Source organism: Pempheris klunzingeri, chromosome 3 (genome assembly GCF_042242105.1).
Source record: "Pempheris klunzingeri isolate RE-2024b chromosome 3, fPemKlu1.hap1, whole genome shotgun sequence".
In the NCBI taxonomy this organism is placed as follows: domain Eukaryota; kingdom Metazoa; phylum Chordata; class Actinopteri; order Acropomatiformes; family Pempheridae; genus Pempheris; species Pempheris klunzingeri.
In genome coordinates this window covers 23,181,742-23,206,156 of record NC_092014.1, presented here as the reverse complement: position 1 = coordinate 23,206,156, position 24,415 = coordinate 23,181,742, and the positions used below count along the sequence as shown (strand labels likewise).

At 43.1% G+C, this 24,415-nt stretch overlaps 1 protein-coding gene across 1 annotated transcript; it reads right to left on the bottom strand.

Annotated features, from left to right (window-relative positions):
- Positions 1 to 27: 27 nt before the first annotated feature.
- On the bottom strand, positions 28 to 22,635 carry dok7b (docking protein 7b). Its single transcript, XM_070854361.1, has 13 exons — positions 22,547 to 22,635; positions 22,386 to 22,431; positions 21,511 to 21,599; positions 20,676 to 20,826; positions 17,418 to 17,618; positions 10,202 to 10,321; positions 8,018 to 8,125; positions 6,499 to 7,415; positions 3,117 to 3,188; positions 2,982 to 3,027; positions 2,489 to 2,638; positions 2,157 to 2,381; positions 28 to 1,260 (listed from the first exon to the last, which is right to left on the bottom strand). The coding sequence occupies exons 1-13, from the start codon at positions 22,598 to 22,600 to the stop codon at positions 1,124 to 1,126; spliced, it is 2,316 nt and encodes a 771-aa protein (XP_070710462.1). The 5' UTR covers positions 22,601 to 22,635; the 3' UTR covers positions 28 to 1,123.
- Positions 22,636 to 24,415: the final 1,780 nt, after the last annotated feature.

The following is a 24,415-nucleotide window of genomic DNA, read 5'->3' as shown; positions in this document are numbered from 1 at the left end:
TGTTAACAGACTATTCTTGGGAAAATGTTTTTTTTTTTTTTTTTTTTTACTCCATCCTCATGTTTCTCTCTCCTCATCTCCTCCTCAGACACACCGGCGGGGAACCGCCATCATAAAAATAAATTACCGTCAAATATTGGACAATTTGTCCTGATGATATCAAGAGGGAGGTGAGAAATTGGAACACACACTGAGCTTTTCTATTCATCAGTTCCTGCCCTCTCACAGAGCACACGCATAGACATTGATTACTGTAATGAATAATGGTGCTGGCTGGCTGATTACTCAGTCATGTCCTGCTCGGGCCACATGGGCCTGGATTAATGTAATTTGCACCTGAGATATAACTCTAAGCTGCTTATTTCAATCGAATGCTTTTAAGCTTTGATGTGGAATGATAGCCAAGCAAGCTGGGACTCTTAACAGTCCATTGGAAGGTGTGATGAGAGGAGTGGGATCTCACTGTGTGATCATATTCTGCTTCAACCTCGTGATAAATCATTTGAATTTAAATAATGGCAGTTGGCGACCTCCTGGCAAGAGAGGTAACAACAAATAGTGCCACTGCTAAGCAGCCTGAAGAAAGCAAATCTTGCTGAAATGCAAAAGCAATTCCATCTTAACAAATTATAACTTCTAACTATCTTTGACTCCTATCCATGATATCCATGGTAAACAGTAGTCTTTGGTGCCATTCACTCATAATTAAGGCATCCTGAGAGAATCCTAAAAGAGGCAGATAGCGTTTCCTCCGTCCTCAGCACACATAAGTGCCATGCATCCAAAAAAATAACATATCTGGGGTAAGGCCTCAAGAGAAAGGCAGGAAAGCACTACGTAAAACTATATGAGAAATGACAGCACTTTAACAGAACAGAAAACACATCCAGGATGGCAGCTGCATAAAAGACTTCCCAGACATTTCCTAGTTTTTTTCGTATTTGTAGTGGAATGGATTGTTGGTGGGAATTTCTGTACACCGGCACAACTGTGGGTGTGTTTAAGTACGTTAATGATTGGTGTGATGATCAGCTGCAAATGAGCGATGTAGCTTATTCAGAGAGATGGAGAGAATCAGCAGCGAAAACTGTTTTGAAGTGTCATCAAGTTGGGCGTTGCGGAGTCAGTTGGGTGGCCCTCCCCGCCTGCTCTCCAGCTGAGTCAGTCTGGCCTCCCTGCCCTGAACGTGCTCCGCCCCCACTCTCTGAGCCGTTTCCATGGCACTGATGTCGAGGTGGGCGTGCCTGATGGAGCCCTCTTCTGGTTGGAAAATCCGTGGTAAAGGGAGAGAAAGGAGAACATTTTTTTGAGTTTCTGCTTTTTGCCATGTGTTCTTGAACTTAAAGGTGTCACATGCAGGAAGCAGTGCAGTGGCCTTTCATTCCCTGAGATGCATTGTTCAGTTACTTTGACCCCGTATTAAGTGAACCATACACTCTTTTTATGACAACATCTTAATGCTGGAATACAACTAGACTATTTGCCTGATTGTAAAAGTGCATAAATTCCTTAAAGAGATTCTCCTTACTTTGACAATTCACATCTGAGTTTTTAATACATTTGTACTGTTGTAAATTGCTCTGTCACTGTTGTAAATTGCCTCATTTTCACAGTCTAGAAATGTGTGATTATACCACATAATAGACTCCTGAACTAGCACTAAAAATCTAATTCATGTCTGTTTTACATGAATAAATTGTTCCTTCCCATTCATTCTGCTCTGTTCCTACTTGATGCGATCTGTAAAGAAAATGCTTCCATACACGTTTTCAAATACAGCTGATAGATACAGAGAAGCAGAGGTAAGCAGCAGTTATGCTCAACCAAACTAACTAAAACTAGAAGTTAGTATGGCATAATGGTAGAAGTGTTGTCTTTCTTTGGAATATTCAACAAATCAACAAGTGCATAAAGAGATTTAGATGACATTTGAACCAGCACTGTTTTCTTTGTTTACTATCCTTCATGAATCTATAAATGTTTAGTGTGCCATGACCTTTAATGCTGTGTGTGCTAATAATACATTAGCCATTAACATGGGGTGTAAAAGCTGATGTAAAGCCATTCCCACCGATGCCGGACAGAAAAGAAAACAGCAGCAGCAGCAGAAGACAAATGTAGATCTAAATGGCTATTTCAGGGCTCAGTGTTCTTACTGGGTCTGCAGGGCTGCAGAGTGTTACCTCTGATGGCACTGTGCAGACTGGAGACTGGCGCTGAGCCGGGCTCCTGCAGGTCCAGCTCCGTGTAGAGGAGCTCTCTGTTAGATTTAGCTGGCAGGGGGCTAACAGGGATGTTAACATAATTAAGAGTGCTGTCACTGTAGAGCCCAGTGTCCAGGAACACACACGGAGGTGCTTCGTGGGCAGACTGGAACGTACCTGAAGGAGAAACCCAAAAGAGTAGATGTTAAACTGAATGCCCCAGTGTAAATCGAAAAACTTCAGGCATGATAACTCACTCATCAGAGACTGGGTAACCTTCTTACCACAGGCAGATGTTGGCCTATGCATGCTCAGTGCAGCAGGGGGAGGGGGAGGGGCAGGGGGTGGCAGACAGGGCGGCGACCTCAGACCTGCCAACTTATCACCAGCACCCCCAATGTCATCATGTTCCTCTGTCACACAGAGAGCAGGATCTGGAAACGAGTTTTTAGCACATTAGTGTTTTCTACTGATGTAGTCACGTTCGTTCAAATGGTGACAGTAAGGCCAGTAATGGAGGTAATGTAAAAGAAAAAAAAACTCTATTACAGCAGAGAACCTCATTTAAAATCTTGCTTACATACAGTAAATGTATCAGTACGTGTCAGCAAAATCTCTCTCTCTCTCTCTCTCTCTCGCTCTCTCATAACTAGTGAATATGAAATAGCTCTGAAATGTAGTGGAATAAAAGTATAAAGTTGTACAAGTCTGTCAAACTTGAACTTGAGCACAGTGCTTTAAAGTAGTAAATGTTTGTCCCACTGCGTTCACAAACACCTTGTGTACCTGCAGAAGGCGACAGGCCTGATGGTGAGATGACAACCTAGGAAGTAAAAGAAAAAAAAATTCCTCCATTAAGATGTTATATAGCCTTGATTTAAGCACACACAAGTCGAGCAGATGAAATCCTACCTGAGTCGAGCATGTGCTCCTCGCTGACCGCCACTGCTCCGGTGTGATGTAGTTGTCTAAACCGTAACGGCACTGAGTGGGGAGACGAGACAGGTTGGCGTTAAGACAGGGCTGATTGTTCCTCACTGCAACACTCCACCATGTTACTGGCTCAAAGTAAGACAGACAAGGTATGTAGAGGGGAGACACTGTAAACAGGCGGAGAGGCTTCGAAAAGGATCGATGAGGGGAGAGAGGGGAGTGTGAGTGCATGAGGTGAGAACAAAAGGGTGAGACAGAGTCGAGAGAACAGGGCTGACATCTGCAGAGGTGGCAGACAGGAGACCAAAGGGTGTCTGGCTCAGACACGAGAAAACAACAGACAATAGGTCCCAATTTACCGTTTTCTCCTGCCCACAGCAGCTCGTACCGCAGCAGGCTCGAGCTCCACAAATATCATCTGTCATACTGGTTTCTCAAACGAAACATAATACAACTTGTGGAATCAGACATCGTCTCATTACCTAACATGAAGGACGTGTACTTTTCGCCGCGCTGAACCGCTGACACCTCAAGAGTGGAGGAGTGATGAATAAAGAAAAGTCATTTGTGTTTCTTACAACAGGGTTCTCCTCTCAGAGGGTTTCTGTCGCTTTCATCACTACTCATTAACTTACACGGTCCCCTTTTGCTCTCTCTCTCTCTCTCTCTCTCCAGCATAGACATGATGTATAAAGAACACACACACACACACACACTCCTACACAAGCTGTCAGAAATCACAAGTCATGCTGCTTTCTCTCCTGCTCTGATGATAATTTGCTTGCTACAAGGGGGAAGCGCTTTTCACAACCCATCAGAAAATTAATTAGACAATGTGGTGAAGTTTCTTCTGAGGGCTTTCTGAGGTTTAGAGAGAAAAATATAAAAGGGAAAGCAACCGGCTGTGGCCAGGCTTTACTGGAAACCCACACCTAATTTTTTACAATTATTGTTTTTCTGTATTGGCGGCTCAGCGGCTCAGCGGGTGGCACTGTCACCTCACAGAGAAGGACGGAAGATTCAAAGACACACAAAGTCACTGGAGATTGGAAACTGGCAAATGGTAGAAGAAAAGTTTCATTCTTTCAGTCCTCTGGTGTGGTGGAGATGGTTTAAGATGCTAGTGATCCAAAGGCAGTTTTTATCCGGGTGTCAGTCTTCCTGCTCTTCTGCTCCTGTAACGAGCACTACTCAGCATTCTGAAGTGTTTTCAGCTTCTCTGTGAGCCTGTAAGCCACTGACCACGATAAATCATAATTACAAAGGCAGTCACCCAACAGAGTCATTAGGTTGAATAGCAAGTAGCACTGTGTGTGTGGAGAAGCTAAATAATTGCTGCTTGAACTGCTGGTGCATCAGCTGCAAAATAATGTAATACAGCAAGGGGCAAAATTTTAAATTACAAAGGCCAAACCAAGGAAGCAGGACTGCAGCAGAAAAGTAGCTTCCTCACCAAGACTGACTAAAAGACACTTCACGGGAAATTTGAACAACCTTCCAACCTTTGGCCTCAAGAATTAGCATCCAGGTGAACAAACCTCTCGTGCAATATAAACGAAAAAATTTGCCTCAACAAATTGGCATCACAAGTGCTATTATACAGTTAGATGTTTTTTTCATTGTTACACCCCCCCTCTGTGTGAAGTGCCACTGCACTGCATCTTGGGTATTCCACACATAAGGCTCTGTTAGATCAAATCTAACTGTAAGCTTTCATGTGCTACTGATGGAGTTAACTGATGTGACTGAGGGCTGTAGTACCAGGTCTACAATGTACTGCTGTTGTTTCCTTTTCTTATAGTACTTCTGGCAGGTAAGTTGATCATTTTAAATTCCACATTGCTTTCTGTTTTCAGCCAGCTGGTGGCGTAGCACTAGTGTTGGTCAGTTGGTTGGTGTGTCCACCACGTTGGTCCAGACTGAAATAGAACTATCTCAATAACTATCAGATGGATTGCCATTCATTTTGGCACAGATATCCACGATGCCCAGAGGAGTAATCAAACTAACTATGGTGATCCTTTACCTTCTCGTGTAGCCCCATCATCAAATGTAAATGGAAGCGTAAATGTAAAAAATGTCATTTGTGTAACTTAATACCTTCTTACACAACAGTATATTAGTGTTGTCATTGTGAGCATGTTAGCATGTGGCAGTTTAGCTCCAAGCATCACTGTGCTTAAGTGCAGCCTCGCAGAGCTGCTAGCATGGCTGCAGTCTTCTAATGTTACACTGCATCTGTGGAGATTCTTTGTATTTGGAACTTGGGAGCCAACACTGTGCAAGTCAATGAAAACTGCATGACCAGGCACAGGTTTGAGATCATTAAATGTCTAGAAATGTCTTTTTTTTTCCCCCTGATGAGCATAAAACAAACTTAATTATTAAATACTTGCACATAGAGTGTGTACGAGTGTGCAGAGCCTCTGGTCTCCGTCTGTTATGAGTAAACATTTGCACAGGATCAACCAGATGTGGCACACTAGAACACACAGAGTACCACAGATCCCCAGGACTCAGAGCGCCTCCCAAATCCAGTGCTGTAGAAATATTTTGTACGAGCCAGGTCTTTCAGGGACGAAAACAAAACACAGGTACCTGCTCCCGAATCCTAGAATTTACAGCAGTGTTTCACCTTGGTCCCTCGGCTCTAACGCAGCGAAACGTGTGTGACAGCAGGTGCTGACTTGGTAACCTCAGGGGTGTCACTGCCTCGTCCATCATCCCCCAACATCCTAAACCACAATATTACAGAGGAGCTCATCCTAGCTTATTAGCACCAGGGACAGTTGCATAAGATCCCATTTATGAGCAGAAGAATAAATAAAATGCCACTGTGGGCTTAATAAATGCAAGCAGGAAACTTTACAGAGACATTAAAGAAAGATTAGCATCTGTGGGCGCAAACCCAAGAGCTGCAGGAAGTGATTAGCATGATGATTTGCAAACATTTTGTTCCATTTTACTAAGACTCCATGCTTTATGCAAATGTTAGAACAAAAGTCCCAAAGAGAAGCTCAAGACAGAGAATGTCTCTGTAGACAGAGGCAGCTTCAAAATGATGAAAATGTGTTTTCATTTTCTTGGATTGTACTTTATGAGTTAGCGATTAACCAAATCTCTTCAGGGTGATTACACTCTAGTATTATGGAAATATTTTACAAAGCATATGTTCTCTGGCACCACTAATCTGTGAGTCTGTGTAGCTGATGTGATCCAATTTCTGGACGGGGGTTTCAATTTCATAAAGGACTCAAAAGGTCTTAAACACTGTACATTATCTAATGAAACTCCCTCTGATGTGTTCTATTCTGCTTAGTTGGTTGACTGATGTACTGAAGGAGTGTAGGACTGCCAGTACCTGTGCTTCCCCACAGACTGAGCCTCCAGGCACCAGCGGCGGCCTAGGGGTGGACCTCCCCTCTCTGTCCACAGAGGGCGCCCTCTCACTGCCCCAGGAGTGCGAGCGCTGCATCGTGGCCTGACGCTGAGCCTTGGGCCCCGTGGGGCTCAGCCTTTGTCCCAGACTAGCCCCTCCATCCCCGCCGCTCCTGCTGTCCCTGCCCAGCTCAGGAGGGCCTTCTTGGGCGGAGGGTTCCCTCAGGGACAGGGTCTGCAGCAGACTCCTGGGGGTGTCGTACCTCAGCCTGAGCAGGCTGGGGATTTGATACTCCTCGCTGTGCCTCCGGGACGCACAGGAGCCACATCTGGAGGCACAGGGGCAGGAGGAGGAGGAGGTAGCAGAACTGTGCTCTGGGGTAGGTGTGGATGGAAAAGGGAAAGGAGGTGGAGGTGGAGGAGGAGTGGATGGAGGAACAGATGGAGGTGAAGAAGGAGGAGGAGGAAGGGCAGGTAGGCTGGCCACAGACCCAAACTCCTCCCCCCCTCCCTGACTGGCTGTGTCCAGACTCCCTGTATATGAGGAGAAGCTCCCTGAATAAGACGACTGACTGCCTGTCGCTATGCCAATCCCACTGTCTAGGGAGCTCTGCCGCCCGCTGTCATGGAGGCCGCGAGGATGGAGCTGGGCGGAGGATGGACGGAGCGGAGTCCCAGAGCTTCCCATCACAGCAGCATACAGTCGGTCATCTGAACTAGTCAAAGCCTTCAGCGTGGAGGAGCTCGACGCTGTCTCGTTGGAGAGGTGCGGTCTGGCCAACGGCTCCACCCAAAATGGAAGTCTGCTACCATAGCTCGTATCTGATTGGCTGGAGGAGGAGCTGGAGATGCTGCTTCGGTCGTCCCCGGCAACAGATGTGCTACAGCTGTAGGTGGAAGCTGAAGAGGTCAAGAAAGTTATTAGATCCTGATGAAGTGATTTATTAACACACACACTCACCTTTAAGCACAAAGATTAACTACCATGTGCAGAACATTAGAAGATTAATACATTAATTATGTCTTTAATTGGGCTCTTGACACGAAGTATTACGACCCTGTGAAATTGTTTTTCAATTAACTGTTCTCATTTGCTACAGTTCAAGTCTTTTATAGGCACGTCTGAGCAGTGAGGGCAGAAATTAGGCTTTTTTTTTCTTTTCTTAAGTCTCTCTGAGCTTTTGAAATAAGTCAGCAAAAACGAATCATGGGCTTCACATTTCTGACTAATACACAGACAGAATTATTACAAAAGCTTTCCCAGAATGGCCTCATAAAGATAGACCAGCGATGACGCCTTTGTGTGGACAGAAGGCCGGCCAGCCCGAGCGTACAGGGTGCAATAATGAGTAAGAGATTCATGAGGTACTGCAAATCCCAAAACGCCATGTGACATAACAGCAACATCTGAAGGTCCTGAGATGATGCACCCAGTCCCCCTGATACATACGTTCCATTTTGGATATATTGTAGCCTGAGGTGAAGTTAATAGAGTAATGTACCTGTGCTGCTCGCTAGGCTGCAGTGAGACAACATGCTGAGTCTTTTCTCCAGCTCTGATGCTTCCTGGCTGATTCGCTCCTCTGCTGATACTGGGTCAGCGCTGGGATCTGCTGTGTACACAATACACACACACATAAACAGTGCAAAAACAGCACAAGACACACATGGCATTAAAAACATATTTTCACTGTCCTTCAACAGGACTGGAGCCCAAATAGTCTTTGGAATCCACTGCGATTTCCACGGTATGCATCTGATTTAAAAAAGACAGAAATATTTCGAGGACGTTCACATTTTTACATTTTATTTTTGTTTTACTAGAAATGAAAATATTCAAGCAAAAGTGGTAAGAGTGCCTCTGTGTGTTTAAGAAGAGGCTGCTGCATGTGTGAGTGTGTCTGCAACTGTTACACCCGCTTGTAAATTTAACAACTCCCAAAGGATGTTATAGGCGCCTTGACTATGTGTCGGAACATCAATTTAGTGTAAAACCCTGTCAATTACACACTTAATGCCTGCTATATATACATACTGTGTTAGTGTGTGTGTGTGTGTGTGTGTGTGTCAGTTTGCACACATCGCACCGGGTCAGGGTGTTTGTGTGTGCGGGTGTCAACAACCTAACTCCTGGATCTCTGCCTCTGGACTGCAGCAGCTAATGCTAATGTGTAGATGCCAAGTTTCTTCACTACGCTATGTGAGGTGTCAGCTAACATTTGCTAACGGTGCTAGACGCCGCTAATTATAGCTGCTTCACAGCGCTGAATGTCGTAGGGTTACAGTGGGCCTCAGTGCTCACTGACGCAGGTTGGCTGACATTCGAATAATATTGCTGAGACACTGAAGTTTGACTGTGGACATTTTCGAGGTGGATTCTTTTTCCATTAATCTGAGTGATTCTGACCCAACTCTCTTCACCCACATAGCTACACCTGTCGTTTGATTGGCCATGGTTTTGTCCGTCTAATCCAGTCCAATAGGCCCTTGCATAATAATGCCAATGTGGCATCATATACTTGTAGTACTGTACTTATATATGTATACTGTCATGGCATATATTCAGGGAGAGAGTTTTGTGCGTAAAATCATAATCAAAAGGCAGCGAAGAAGCAGAATGCTAGCACACAAACATGGATATAAACAATGAAGATTTCAAAGTGTTCTGAATGAAAACAGAGACTGAATTTGCACGGGGCACCTTGAAGTACACAGGCCTTGAATACATCTATTTATGTTCCATAACTTCAGGTAAACTAAAAAGCACACTGGAGTGTTTAGAGGTCCCAATGAGCCTTAGGCCTATGACTTACACAGTGAGCCATCGATGTGTTGAAGAAGACAAGTCTTTAAGTAGATTTTTTAAGTCTCTCTGCAGTACAAAAGTGCAAGCAGAAAACTCCCTGATGAGCAAGACATAAATAATTCCAAGACCAATTTCAAGGCCTATCGACAGGAAAGTCAAAATCTATCAGTGTGATGGAAATGGGGTCCAGGTCATAGTCAGATCCTATTATACTTTTAAATGGTAACCGACTCTGCAGAAAGTGTTATGTGCAGTTAGATATTGGCGAGCGCTAATGGCTGAAGATGGAGATTTTAAAGGTCTCTTCGTCTTCTCTACATTGAAAGAAAAGGAATATTACCAAAGTCAAAGTTTCATTTAAATGCAAAACCAAAAACAGATCCCGTGTTTGTGTCTATTCAGAGCTATTACAGAGTTGTCAGATCCTCGGCACGTGTCCTGTATGACGTTTGCCTTTCCAACTGTCTCCATGTTTCTGGTCTCAGACATGCCTGTGAAATTAGCAGTACGTTACAATAGCACACAAGTCACACACAAAGGCATGACCCCTTAGTCCACACGGTGACCCCTCGGGGCTTTAAGCATGTGGTGTTTCCGTTGGAATGGCGCCTGGCACAAATGCTAAACATGCACACTAAACAGGCAGTAAACCTTTAGAATAGAAGTCACGGAGTCACATGCCAATGTGATTGATTGTTTCACTTCAAAACGGTGGGTCTTTTTTGCAGATATCATTACTACAAATAATATTTTAAACTGAAAATCCTTATATTGTACTTAATTATGATTGCAGGTGTATTCTTTATGTATTTTTTTTCTCTTTACTTTTGTAGTGTGTGTGTGTGTGTGTGTGTGTGTGTGTGTGTGTGTGTGTGTTCACCTGGCAGGGCAGGTCGCAAACCATGACGGGCCCTGCTGGGGGTGATGCCCCTGACAATGCAGTCAAACAAGAAACTGATCTGCTCTCCGTCTGAACAGGACAAGAAGAAAACACCGGCCCCTGGAAGACGGACGTGGAGAGAGACACACCGCACTATCAATGAAAGAGACATGCATTTATGATGGAGCTGGGGGGGGAAGAAAATCACCAGATTGAACATCGGCAGGTATGGAAAAAAAAACATGCTGTAGTAAATGGTGAAATCCAGAGTAAAATCTAAATTATGAGGGATTCCAAACAATAATCAGTGAGGTTCAGAGGGTTGTAGCGTGAAGGCAAGGCTGTTCTTTGAGGCAGCAACAGCCCTTTCTTGTAAAGGTTACATAAAACGTTGTTCAATTCAGCCCCCACTCTCCTATCAAGCCCACACAGAGGCAGGAGTCTGTGAAAACACAAGACAAGCAAAAAAAAAAAAGAGATATTGAAAAGACAGCACAAAGTAAGCCCTTACTCAGGGGTTCGGACGGGGGAAAAAATCATCTTTGTTCTTTTGGAACTGAGTCTGCTGCTAATAAAATAAAAAAACAGCAGAGAAAGCAGAGCAGAAGATTATCGGAAAAAACATATTTTGGAATGATTTGGAAAGAGTCAGCAAGGTTTCTTCATTTTAAATGTATTTTCAAGCAGCAGATTTTAAAACTGCTTTTGTTTACATGAGATTAAAAATATATATAAATAAAAAATAATAATATAAAAACAACAAAATGTTGCCTCAGTTATACGACATTATGTTTGTGTTTGAGACATTTTTTTAAGGAAATTCCAAATGTAACAAAATAACACTCACGACTTGTGTGAGGGTATCTCTCTAAATGTACTTACATTTTACTTACTTTTTTTTTTTATCCTTATTAAGTGCTGAATGCCGTTACAATCTGATATTCAGAGGCTAATTGTGCTACCCATGAGATCCAGTCGAAGCACCATTTAGTTCTTTGAGCTGAATAATTGAAAAGTTTCTTGCTTGAATCATCACTGAGTATTAATGTAATGGAAACCTATTAGCTTCATTAGCCCTTATGTATTCTCATGCGTTTGCGTGAGTCAGTGGAAACGCCTGACCTGCTTATCGACTGACAACGGGAGGAGATGAAGTGTGAAAACACAGTCACAGATGATATCAGTGGAAGGCTATTAGCTGAGACCATGCAACACGTTAAAAGCGAAAAACAACAAAAGATGTGCTGCTTTTAAATCCCACTGACTAATCTGCTCTGCTGGAGGAACAGGATCCCCAGTGGGTCCACAGCCTCAAAGCTGCACTTTAGTGATTTAATGCAGTCACAGACACAAAATGACAAAATAATAGAAACACAGTACAATCTAGTGCAATCGTTGACAGTGTCCCTGCGATGAATGCCACCTTTGTGAATCTGCACTTTTGCAAAGTATGTCAGGAAGGTGTTTACAAAATGTACCTTACGCGCCCCTTCAGCCATTCAGCCATCAGACAAATAGAGAACACAGTCCCTGGCCTTGCGAGTGAACAAATGGCTTGATTCACAATGAATCAAATAAAATACTCTATAGACATTTCTGTGGTTTAGATCGCATCAAGCTGTCTAGTGTTTAAACACTTGAACTGTCAACAAATGATCACACTCTACCTCAATTTAGACTCTCTTTCATATTCATCATGCTTAAGTGTGGATTTATTCATTCGATGAGAGCTGATCACATCTCTCACTATAACTCAATACAATTTAACAGCACTATGAACTACAGCCTCCAAAATGACCACACAGTTGACTCCTTTCTAAAACTGAACACGATACCCTTCATGACGGCCAGGGCATTAGTTTTAGCTAAGTGTACCTAATAAACTGGCAGTTTGTAGATAGTTTGTGGACTATGCTATCCTCATACTGGCATCGTTTTTTTTCTTATACGCATTGCTAAGTCATTTCCATCATCTGCTTGCCGTTTGGTAAAAGGTGTTTCATTAACAGATCCCTCCCTTTCCACCACAAAAGGTGCTTTGCTGTAAGATTTATTTGTGGAGTATGAAAATCTCATCAAATCTTATAGACTTGAAAAGCAGCTGGAGAATCTAAACTTCGAAGGACAAAACCACTTTTTGTAGCTGCCCTTAAACTTGCAAACACTGAATGTTTTTTGACCAACTAATAAATTTAATAAATGTTATTCTTTGCTGAGAAATGTAAGCCAACATCCCTGTGAGTACTCAGCGTGGTGAAGTCAGGGCTGAAGCTCTTTCTACTCTCGTCTTTTTAACTCAGAGCCTTTTCGGAGGCCTTGAGAGGGTTTTTCTCGGTGCAAGCAGTTTTGGAACATTCTTTCATCTTTTATGAGGCAGTGTCATCATAACCTTTTAAACAAAACAGACAAATTCTGGCATTTGAAAGAAATTTATTAGGATCTGTTTGGATGAAATAAGCTTTTTTTTCGGCAGTCATATTCGAGTTTTTTTATTTGCTATGAAGACCAAGGGGCCTTGTTATCTATTTCTTACAAATATGCTGAGTTTAGCTGCGTGGCAGCTCATCTTAAAAGAGGCAGATCTTAGTTCCTAATTCTAGCAGTGCAGTAGTACATAATACTGAATGTAGAAAGAAGCTTTTTGCCAGATTTCACCATGTCAGCTTCCATCCTATACACTAGTTGACATAAGTTAACAGATAACCTTTCTCTAAACAACCCCACAACCCTCTACGGACGTTCTATTCACATATTTGCTGTAGAGGTAATGAGTCGAAGGCTGCTGGACAACTGTTTGGTCTTGAAGAAGTCTCACCACTCGTCCAAGAGGCTTCAACACTTCCAATGACAAGTGGAGAGTCAGAGACATTTTAACCTCTGTGGATCATTCACACCTTAATGTCACGACATTAGAGCTGCTGAAGTCGCCTTTCACATCTAGAAACCCTCTGATCTGGGTGAGCGAGAATGTAGACAAACTGTAATGAAACTGTGTCGGAGGTAAAAATGCTACGCAACACATGTAAATAAACACCGCACAAGTACAGCACCCACACACGTGCACTGACACGCTACTGTACAACGATATGAGGAGTGTGTGTTTATGCCCGCTGATGGACATGGAAAGATTGCTGACATTGCACGCCAGCTTAAAATTGCTTTTATCTAGAAGCTTGACAGCCATCCAAACTCTGCATGGGATCATTTATTACTGTGTCCGCATGTGAGATCTGAAGCCCTGAGTATGTGTGTGTGTGTGTGTGTGTGTGTGTTGGGGGGGGGGTACTGGGTCAACATGAACACTTGTGGACCCGATAAGCCAGAAAATATCCATCAGGCTAAGACACAGGCTCTGCTCTAAACATCATTGATTACAGAACACCGTGGCCTCATTATCACATAGAATGGAAGCTGGAGCACTGATATCACTGAACTGATTCACGCTGCTAAAGCATGAGCATGTGACCGTATAACTAAAGGCCCACATCCAACAGACATCCATCCATGAAGACCTCAGCACAACTGATTACTGCCCAGGAAAAGGCCTCACACAGCAAAACAGGGAGAGAGAGCGTGTGTGTGTGTGTGGGTGTGTGTGTGTGTGTGTGTCAGTGAAAAGGCTTGCCATGTCACTGTGGTGTACGTCTCAAACTCTGCAGCCAGAAATTGTATCGTCCGCGACGCAGCTGACTTTCAAAGTGCAGCTGCAGCAGAGAGCACAGTGGCAGTCAAGGGTAAAATATTTTTACACAGCAGCATTAGATGACCGAGACCCGCTCACTGATTTGCTCAAGCAAAAGGCCTCCAGGGAAATTAAGGAGCTGAGAGGGTAAAGGAGTTAATTTATAGAGATTGGTTCAAAGTGCAGTGTTTAAAAAGAGCAATCTAATGACAAACCATTTGTCTCTACTATTCACATTATTCTGCATCATTTGCACATCTTTGCGATGATCATGGCCCAATTGTCTGCTGTAAATAAGCGCCACCATTTTGTACTTTTTAAGCATATTAAAGCACTGTGGGCTATGAAAGAACTCTTCACGCTCAAATGCCAAGGTTTTCTTTGCAGGGGTTTGTAAGCACATCAGTGTGTCGGTTCATACATATTTTTAATGTGTGATTTGCATTAATTATCTGGCCCTAAACAGCTTCAAGGAACCAACGGCTGTTTCACCAAGACGGACAGAGATTCACAAGCACGACAAAATGACAAATTCAAGGCTAAATGATACAGATTTTCAGCATTATGTTGCAGGGCTAATTGTGTTGCTGTAGTTAAATCTGGTGTAGGTGGCTGTAAGAATATGCAGGAAGATGCCGCGGTACCATTACAAGCACAAGGACAGCAGTCAGCTACACCAAAACTGTTCCTTTGGAAATTGAACTATTACACTGAACTTCAACATCAGCTAACTGGCAGCATCAAGGCCATAACAGACCTTTTGAACCGCAGACACTTTGACTGGTCAGAGCGGGGAAAATACAGGTAGAACTAATAACATTAATGATGGCTGTTCCATATAGGTATCCCAGCGAGCCAGCATGTACAAGACAGGACCCTTAGAAGTGGCCCCACTCAAACTTAATGCAAAAATTATTGCTGACACATCAAAATGTTAGCGGAGAAAAAAGCAGATGGCTCCATTTTCTTGTATCAAATGCATCAAAATGTGCTGCTGTGGCATGCCACGATGTCTGCAGTGAAAAAGGTCCGTTACAGACTGATCTGATCAGAGGCAAAATCACCAACTCATGAAAATCTAAATTCATTCAGTTCCTTTTCAGTTGTTGGTTTCTGTTGCTGACGGCATCACAAAGGGCTGCTGATGTGTGAATCAGCACGACGCTTACTAGTTTTTTTTTTTTCAAAGATAAACTGAAAAGAAAATGAATGCCGACCAGAAAAAGAGAGCAGTTGATCACTGGCAATGCCGGTGACCCAATGGTGTGTTTGTAAAAGATTAGAGGTGCAGTGATAAACAGCAATATTTCCTCTGCTCACTGAAAATGGTTAATGGAGCTGCTAGCTGGAGCAGAGCTAATTATGCTCATTTCTTATGACCAACCTCTCAAAAACAAAACCAACAACTTGTTTTACCGCAGTATTTGTAATAAATTTGCACACAAAGTAGGTGCACGTGCTTTAACGCGACTCCAGGACAGACTTTTGCATGCTAATGCAGTGTGTTAGTCATGTTGCACTGCATTTGGTAAGACACAAGTGCAAAGAAACACCCACAACTCCTCTGACTGTGTCTGACCAATGTCACGAATAAAAGATTGGAAAGATTTGTGCAAACGGTTGAAACAAGTCAGAACCTGACTGTTAGCCGGCCACACTCTGTAAAATGGCTGCTAAGCGCTGGTATGCCTCACATGTACTCACCAAATACAAATAAACATGTAAAAATGTAAACTAACACTCTGCTTTACCTTGCACTCATGCAAGGAATGTCCCTTGCCGATTTGACTCTCACATCTCTCCCTTTCTGTCACTCTCTGCTGCTGCAGCCACGCCAAGGCGGCCTCTTGCTACCGCTGGTGTCTGCTGGGTAATATGTGAATGAGGTTGAAGGAGACAGTTCTGATTGGTGGTCTCACCAGCAGGCCCTATGTAACTGGCTGAGCCACCACTACAGGGGAGGCTGGTATTTATAGATGTCGCTCATCAGAGCACTGAAACCAGAGCCTGTGGACCTCGTGGTTATTCCTGTAGCAGCCATGAGACTGCACACACACACACACACACACACACACACACACACACAGGAACTTTCTCTTAACGTTCACACATGTCTAACACAAAATGACTGTGAGGAGGAGATGGTGCTCACTTTACAGGAGAAGTAGCAAAAAACACATTTTCAGGTATCTTAATAGAATCAGAAGCACAGCAATTGTTGGCAAGTTACGTTTCCCAGCATTGAACACTTTAAACACTGTCCCATTAAACACTTATACTATTGTACACTATTATACTGTTATACTGTGTCACACACACACACACACACACACCCAAAAACATAAAACTGCCTCTCATTCTCAACATTCATGCCCACGTCAACTGGACATTCAGAGGATACCTACACCCTGGCAACCACGCAAACACACACACACACTCTCACACACACAGAGCATCATTTGGTGGGTGGGGGCGTACAGTGTGGTGGGTTCATACATAGAAAGTCATTTGTTACGTGGATAAAGTTTCTCCACAAACACGAAGCAATAAATCACAGGCTTTTATGCCAGTCTGTTTGCAATGACAGATCTGTCGACCTCTATGTACCGCAGAGTAATTAAAAGGAGTCTTTAGTTATCTGAGGGGGGGAAAAAGTGGAATTTAGACAACTGTGCTGCAGTGATTGTAGGAGTAACTGTGGATGAACTTCACAACAACATCTTAGAGCAGTCGCTAGAGGACAAATGTGATGCAGTTTCATTTAACTGTACATGTGCATGTGACAAGAGTTCAACTCATATTGTTTCTGTTCTGGAGCTTTCGATGTTATCATATGTTGAGTCATGATTCTTGAAGACCATGTGATGTGCTCTAATGGTACAAAACAGCCACTTATTAGACCTAGCAGTGAGAACCGTGAATATTGGTCTTTGAACCTGAGCTTTTAAGCCAATGAGGAGGATGAGAGGTTCTTACAGTGCTCGATCATGTACAATTTCATGACAGGGGGGCAAATAAAATTTTCCAGAGAAGATCAAAAGAACTGTAATAGCTAATAAATTGAATTGTTTCCTCAGCTTACCCACTATCGCGGTATCTTTTTTAAGTTGTAATCATCAATTTATTTGGAAAATGTATATTGCCCCATGTTTGCTTTGCAAAATGAATAGAAAACACATGTAAAGAGAACAAAGGTGTTAACTTAAGAGGTTGGACTGAAACTGCTTATGCAAACTGCTTCATGTTTTATGCTCCCAGTGATGGATTTCTTCCTGTCTAATTGTTGAATATTGGTAGAAAGAAGCTCTTTCTGAGGGACTCAGATCAAAATGTGATGTCAACTATTGATTTTTTTCCTACTAAGCTCTACTGTAGCTCCGGTAGAAAACAAGCCTGACCTTAAATCATCCAAGTTCGGCCAGTTACCCAAAAATAAGACAAATACACCACCAACAACACCAAAACAGAGTGAGTATGTGAGGTATTGTACATTGCCTGCAACAGAAAAACCCTCTCAGCCCACAAGTTACTCACAGTATCCACAGCGCGTCCCCCCCTCGAACACGAAGCCATTTGGCACGGCGCCGTATCGACGCAACGCCGACAACTTCCACTGGCCAGTGACGACAGGGGGGACACCTCTGGTCAGGACCAATAGGTTGTTGCACAGGTGGAGGGAGGCGGGGCCGCTTTCCAGTTTGGTACCTGCCTCGACACTGACACTGAACCTGTGGACTGAAAGAGAAAAGCAGAGGAGAGAAGAAGTTGAGCGTGTGAGATTTTCACAAATTAATTTAATGTCATAATGAATTAAAGAGAATTAAAATATAATTTATCATAACGCCCTGTGATTGATGTAATAACGCAACAAATGAAGTGAAACATGAAAACAAGCCAACAGGGCAAATCACACGCACAAGCATGTGAACACACATGTGCAGTGTAACTGATGGCTGTGGTAATGATGATTAAGCACTTCTTTAAGCTCGGCTGGCTGCAATTTGTCATCGCTCAGTTTGTGCAGATGGCACTCACTCATTGCCAAGGTCTGTCTCTCCCTTTGCACAGCCAAACACATACTGAACACTATATGATATGTGTGTGTACAAACTGTATGTGACGCTATAATGTACCTGTATACGTACAGTACTGTAAGTGCCTCATCAGCAATCAAGCAACCATCATCTTTCAAGGATTTGCATTTTTTTAAAGTGACATTATAGTTAAAAGACAAACTTGAATTAGCACATGAAAAAGAATCTAAGACAGAAAACAGCTGCACGTCTCAGCTACAAAAGCACAACTACAAAACCTGTACAACAGCAGCTAAAGGGGCACATTCCTAGATTGTTAGCAGTGGGTTTCACATTGGAAGGTTAAATAATTAGTTTAGCTGTGGGTTTTATTTTGACAAGAAGGAACATAGCTGCTGTTTATGAACAGGAAAATGTTCTCATGAACGCTTAATATCTTGAAAACTGCAGTTTGTGGGTTTCAAGAGGGAGGAGAAATGATGCGACATTCACAGAGGAATGACAGAGGAGCAGAATGCTTGTGGTTTATACGATTATGGAGTAGGATGGTGCCTTGAAAATAATTTGAGAAGAGGAGGAGGAGGAAGAATTACCTCTTCAGAAAATGTTTAGAAATCTAAGCGCTGACAGTACCGCCTGGTGCTGCACAAAAAGCCAGTTCAAGTCACAGTCAGTCTAGCCTACAGTTAGAAACCCAGGTGAAGTTATTTTAATATGTATGGAATAAAAAGAAAGTTTGGACAGAGGTAAAAACTTTAAAAAGTTTAAAAAAAAAAAACACTGCAAACTGGAGGCCACAGTTTTATGTTTAATACTTCTTTGGCTAAAACTTGTTTGGCTGGAACTTCATCCAGAAAGCAGATGAAAAAGTGTACTTTTTTTTACTCCAAGCAAACTTCCTATTGAACAATGGAGCCTCTAAAGGATAATTAGCAGAGGAGGCAACAATAAAATAGTTGTACTGCAGTACTTCTGAGAAAACTTGCTTCAGAAAACATTACACTTCAACACTACACTTAAATCATATTGAGTAAATTTCATAACTTGTATATAGACAACTCTGTCTAGCACAGCTCGATATAAATATAAATGTAATATGAGATTCCATTTCCTTTATGTGGACCTTATATAACCCTCTCTTTTCCCTCAGCTAACTACAACCCACTGAAAAGAAAGAAAAGAAGTCTTTTTCATTTGTTTGATCCCTTCTAGTAAGTGACCTCCAGTAGAGTGTTTTCAGTAAATGCTGACAGTTATATACACATGTGTCTTATGGCTGCCAACTATTATCCTGACATACCAGATGGTGTGTTACGCAGAACCATCTGGGAAGTCGTCAGTAGAAACTGTTCGTGAAGGCACACGCTAAAAAATAAAAAAAAAAAACTTGGCAGGTGATTTGATGAAGTCTATCACTGTATAACTTCAACCAATGATCAGCAAACCATATAATGTAGTTAAAACTCTCTGAAGTTAGTCGGTAGATGTGCAAAGACGTCGCTTCCATCGAGAAAAGTTCAGATATATCTGATGCTTTAGCAGCATCTGCGTTAACCTCTTTATCAGCCACCACCGTTATTTTATGAACAAATGAAGAGTTGCTTCTAGCTGCCGTCTTCTAGCCACAAACGTGTAACTTAGAGCCTAGCAGGATGGTGATCTTGTGAATCCAGCTGCCTTCCACGGTAAGCCAACCAAACCACATTAAGACTTTAGGATATTCTTACTCTACGTGCATACGACCACTTCAGGCTTTAATCTCTTAAAGTACACTATTCACAAAAAGTTAGGGATATTCAGCTTTCAGGTGAAATTTCAGGATGAACCACCACCAATACATTTCCTGGTTCAGTTAGAATTGGTATTTAAACAGTCCTCCTCATCCTGCTGTTCACATTCTGACATCATGAGATCAAGACGACACCATCAGCAGCACCTCAACACTGGAGGCTTCAAACAGGTCCTCAGACGGAGGTGTTCACTGAGCTTAGAGGGTCACAGAGTGTCATCAGGAGGTTGTAACAGAGATACAGAGACTGGAAGAGTCACAGAAAGGAGAGGAGTGGACGTCCTTTGGCCACATCCCAATTTTACGTTTACCCTCGTTTACCCCCCACTGTTGTTAGATTTTCTTTCAATAAATTGTTTAAGATGAAGAAACTACCATTGCATGCTGATACTTAAATGTCCTACTTTCATGATATAATATCACTGTAGCATTAACTTTTTACATTTTCCATAAATTTCACCTGAAAGTCGAATATCCCTAACTTTTTGTGAACCCTGTACGTATTCGTGATCTTGGGGAGCAGCTGAGATTTATGGGTCTACAGTACAAACTCATTTTCTGATTTGCACTGTGTTTGAGAACCAATGACACTGCAAAACAAGTCACACTCACAGCCTCAGTGTCGGAGGCTGAGCCTGAAGCGGATCATCAGACCCAGCTGAGGCAGGTTGATGTTGTTGCAGCTCCTAATGAGTCATGGGACATCTGATGTCATTTTCAGCTTTGATTAAGCAATATTTTATATACTAACACTGAACCAACCACTGCTTGAAACAAAAAACTCACTATGAGAAGGTTGTCAGTACCGAAACTGCTTCATTTTGCTTCTTCTGGTTCATATTGCAAACACTAAAACTGACCTAAAGTAAAACTCCAGAACTTTTTGACGTGTATCATCCAGCTGCACACATCACATCTAACTAAACTTAACTAATCAGGACAGTGGCATCCACACAAAGCAGAACTGACCCTCTCCCAGGCTGTAGCGGACACGCGCGTCCCAGGCCTGCAGGGCGTCTCGGTTGTTGAAGCCCAGGACCAGCGTGTGGGCCAGACAGAGGATGGAGAGGGTGTAGGATACCCCGTCATACCCGGGGCCCGGCTCCACGCCGCAGATCCCCTGGAGAAGCAGAGTGTCATTATCACCACAAAGGAAACAGCTGCACGTCGTGACTCAATATTACTCAGACATCCGTCTCGTCAGTCTGACTGTAAAGAGGTTTGTCTGTACTGATTGAGGTCCGGCTGTCCGAATGAAACTCTGACGTCAGGTGTGGATACTTTTCCAGCTTAAGAAAAAGAGAAACTGAAACTCAAGCGCAAAACATTCTGAAAATCAGGGTGTCATTAATGTTGCACTAGATCTGGTGACTCTGTTTGATCTGGTGACGTTTGCTGAGATTAGATCACATTGTTTCAGTGAACGAGTTCATCCAGATAAAAAAAACCAAACACATTTCTTATGGTATTCTAGATCTCTTATGTGATGTGTCTTATCTTACTTGTATTTTTTTATAGAGGTTTATCCCTGTTGGGAATTTCAGCTCCAGTTCCTCTTTGTTAAATGCTGCTTTTCTGTGTTTGGAATATTGTCTTGCAGGTTTTTTGACCTATGCTCCTTTGTGCAGTCTACTGTAACCCACCCTGTGGCATTCACATTATTTGGTCTGCCTCCTTGACAGCAGTAGAAAGCCTCAGGTGTGTGATACAACAGCACTAAAGAGCTGTAATAAACCTGCCACCAGCGCGCTTCACCTGCACTTGAGATCAGAGGGAGCCTTTAGTCGCCTGCAGCTGAACGTACCTCCAGAGTCACACTGAGCCTCTCCTTGTGGCCGCTGGCCTTCTCCTTCCCTTTCTTCTTGTCCTTGTACACCAGCAGAGACAGACAGTCTGATGCAGACACACACACACGCAGAGCGAGGAGATTTAGTGACTGACAGGCTTAAAAGTCAATTTTGAGATTAACAGCAGAATGCAGCAAAACATCAGTGTCTTCCACTGTACGCACGCCTGTGTTCATGGCACAGCTGTCACAACAAACCCTAAAACAATGAACTAATCCACTGGCACAGCTGATGATGAAAGTCAAGTCACAAATACACACACTCACTCACACACATTCACATGCACACACACATTATCCCCACTACTCTACCCAATTTCTTGAAGGACACAGCAGCAGCTCCCGGCTTGAGCCATATGTTTAGGTATGCTGAGAGGCACTGAGTGTCTGTCCACAGCATCTCAAGTGAATCTCAACTCACCTTTAAAGAAATGCTGCTCCCCCCGAGAATCCTCTGCTGCACCGTGGCAATGTCAGGATTCATGATTTTAGCTGCAAGGCTCTCAAATAATTAACCTTAAATCAGACTGGCTCTAAAAAACACTTCAGGTTTCATGTCCGGACTCTTAAGTTGAAAGGGGGAACTCGTGTTGTCTTTAAAAGTGAATTTGGTCAAATAAATAAATCCAGTAGATGAATACGCGGCTGTTGCGTAATATTTTGACGCAGACATGTTGCGTTACGCGCTCCTGTGGCGCACAGCCAAGACACCAGTTAACAAAGTGGGATTAGTTAAACTGCAGAAAAAGCAGATTCAGTTAGTGCCGAATGCCTCTAATGTCTGAACCGATGATCCTGTGTGCTGATCGTAAGGTTGGGGTTTGGGTACGTACCCGCCACCGGAGAGGGCTTCCGAAGAACGACCCACCGAGTCTTCCACTGTGGAGAAGTTTGTACAGAATGAGTAAATGACAGAGTGAGTTCCTGTGGTCGGTCCTGAAGTGTGGAAAAGATGTTTTAAAGCTCAAAAGTGAGGAATGTTGGAGGAATTGACCTTTTTTCCATCTCTAAACTTGACTTGTCCGTCTGCGACAACTGTATCCGTCATCTTCTGTCATGGTTCCGAGCAGCTGTGTGTCCGTGTGTGTGTGTGTGTGTGTGTGTGTGTGTGTGTGTGTGTGTGTACCTTGTGCGCCAGTCCAGAGAGAGAGAGAGAGAGAGAGAGAGAGAGAGAGAGAGAGAGAGAGAGAGAGAGAGAGAGGAGAGGGGTCACTTTTCAAAATAGCCTTTAGGCCCCGCCGGCAGACAGCACTCTCTCCCCGGCGATCAGACCCACAGGCTGGGTGATGGGGGGGTGGGGGACCGGCCTCCCCTGCCAAGTTAGTACAGTTGTCATCCTGCGTCAAGTGCTTATTGTTTACAGTGGAGCTAATTCTATTAAACCCGCATAACTGGCGCTCCTCTCACTTATCCCGTGAGCGCGGCTGAGGGCCTGGTGTCAGACACGGATCCTGCTGCCGTAATGCTTTTATCTGCAAAGCTGCCACGAGAAGAACGCAAATGAAGACATGTTCAAAAAAAAAACGAGCTACTTAGCTTCAAACCCGCAACAATAGATGAGTGATTATACAAGATTACAAGTGGAGAAAAGACTTCAGTGCGTGAGCGCTACGTGGCCAGTGGATGAGCAAAATCAGCAGACAGCAGTCCAGCTGGTTCCACCGCCTGTGACCATCACACAGCTCAGGGCTGGATGTGTGTTCCTTCCCTCCCAGGGCCTGTGGAAGTTCAGGGCCATTTATTCCTGGGATGGCTGGTGAATCTAATGACCTGGCCGGAGGGATAAAGTGTCAGAATAAGAGGAACATCTCTCACATTCCTTCCTTCACTAAGTCCTCCCAATCAGTGCAGACAATTCATTAGGTTTCTCTTTTGTAAAAGTTCATATTTAATTGTATTTGACATGTTAAACAGTTTATGATCAAATAACCAAGTGACTTTAGCACTGCTACAGTTTTCATTCCTTTGTCTACCTCTTAAAGAGGCAGATTTCACAAACCAAGATGAGTTGGTTGGAACTAGACCGTTTGTGTAATGTTCTCTGTGGCCCTGGAAGAGCTTAACTCTGATGAAGTCATTGCATTGTGGGAAACGTAGGGTCCAGCATTTTATAGCTCCATCCATACTGAGAGCTGAAAGACTATTTCAGTCTCTGCCACTTAAAGTTTTCGCAACTTCCCCAATGTTCTGGAGGAGCAATACTAAACTGCTGGTGTAGCCCTTTAAATGACAGATTTAGGTCAAAGTATTCCTCTTTATGGATGCAGCAGATGGTGACGGAGAAGGTTGACAGCCAGGCCTAGGAAACGCATTGCTGTGTCCCAGTCCCATCCCACATCCTCTTTACATACAGTGTGCGCTATATTCTAATTGTTGTAGATGCTGTTTTTGCAGTTTTAAATACTTAATAATTCAAACTGGAATACCAGGGCTAATTAAACTTCATAACTAGACAGCAAAAGTGTTTTCCAGAGATTTGCTTTTTTATTATTACTGTTTATTTGTTCCTGGAGCCGTTTCACCACCACCCACATTTTCTTGCTGTTTAGCGGTTTCTTTATTTCATATAACAATCTGCAAAATACACCTAAATTATTAAAAGTGAATGTACTTATGCAGAATGGTCCCTTTCAGGAGTTTATTTTGTTATATTAAATTGAATATATTGAATTTATATATTAATACAATCTGTAGACAGCAATAAAAGCTGTGAAAAGAACAATATTTGCCTCTGAAATATAGTAGAGTAAGAGTACAAAGCAGCATTTACTTTTAATTCTCAAGTGCCTCAAAATTTCACTTAAGTTACTTCCCACCGCTGCACAGTTCATACTGAGAGTGAGCATGCTGTGTGGAATTGGGA

Excerpts from the sequence above, each read along its gene's own strand:
- dok7b (XM_070854361.1), bottom strand. The coding sequence starts at position 22,600 with ATGACGGATACAGTTGTCGCAGACGGACAAGTCAAGTTTAGAGATGGA. Across the intron at positions 21,600-22,385 it reads GAAGCCCTCTCCGGTGGCGG|ACTGTCTGTCTCTGCTGGTG; the intron begins GTACGTACCCAA and ends TGTCTGCATCAG. Across the intron at positions 8,126-10,201 it reads TTTGCGACCTGCCCTGCCAG|ATCCCAGCGCTGACCCAGTA; the intron begins GTGAACACACAC and ends TGTACACAGCAG.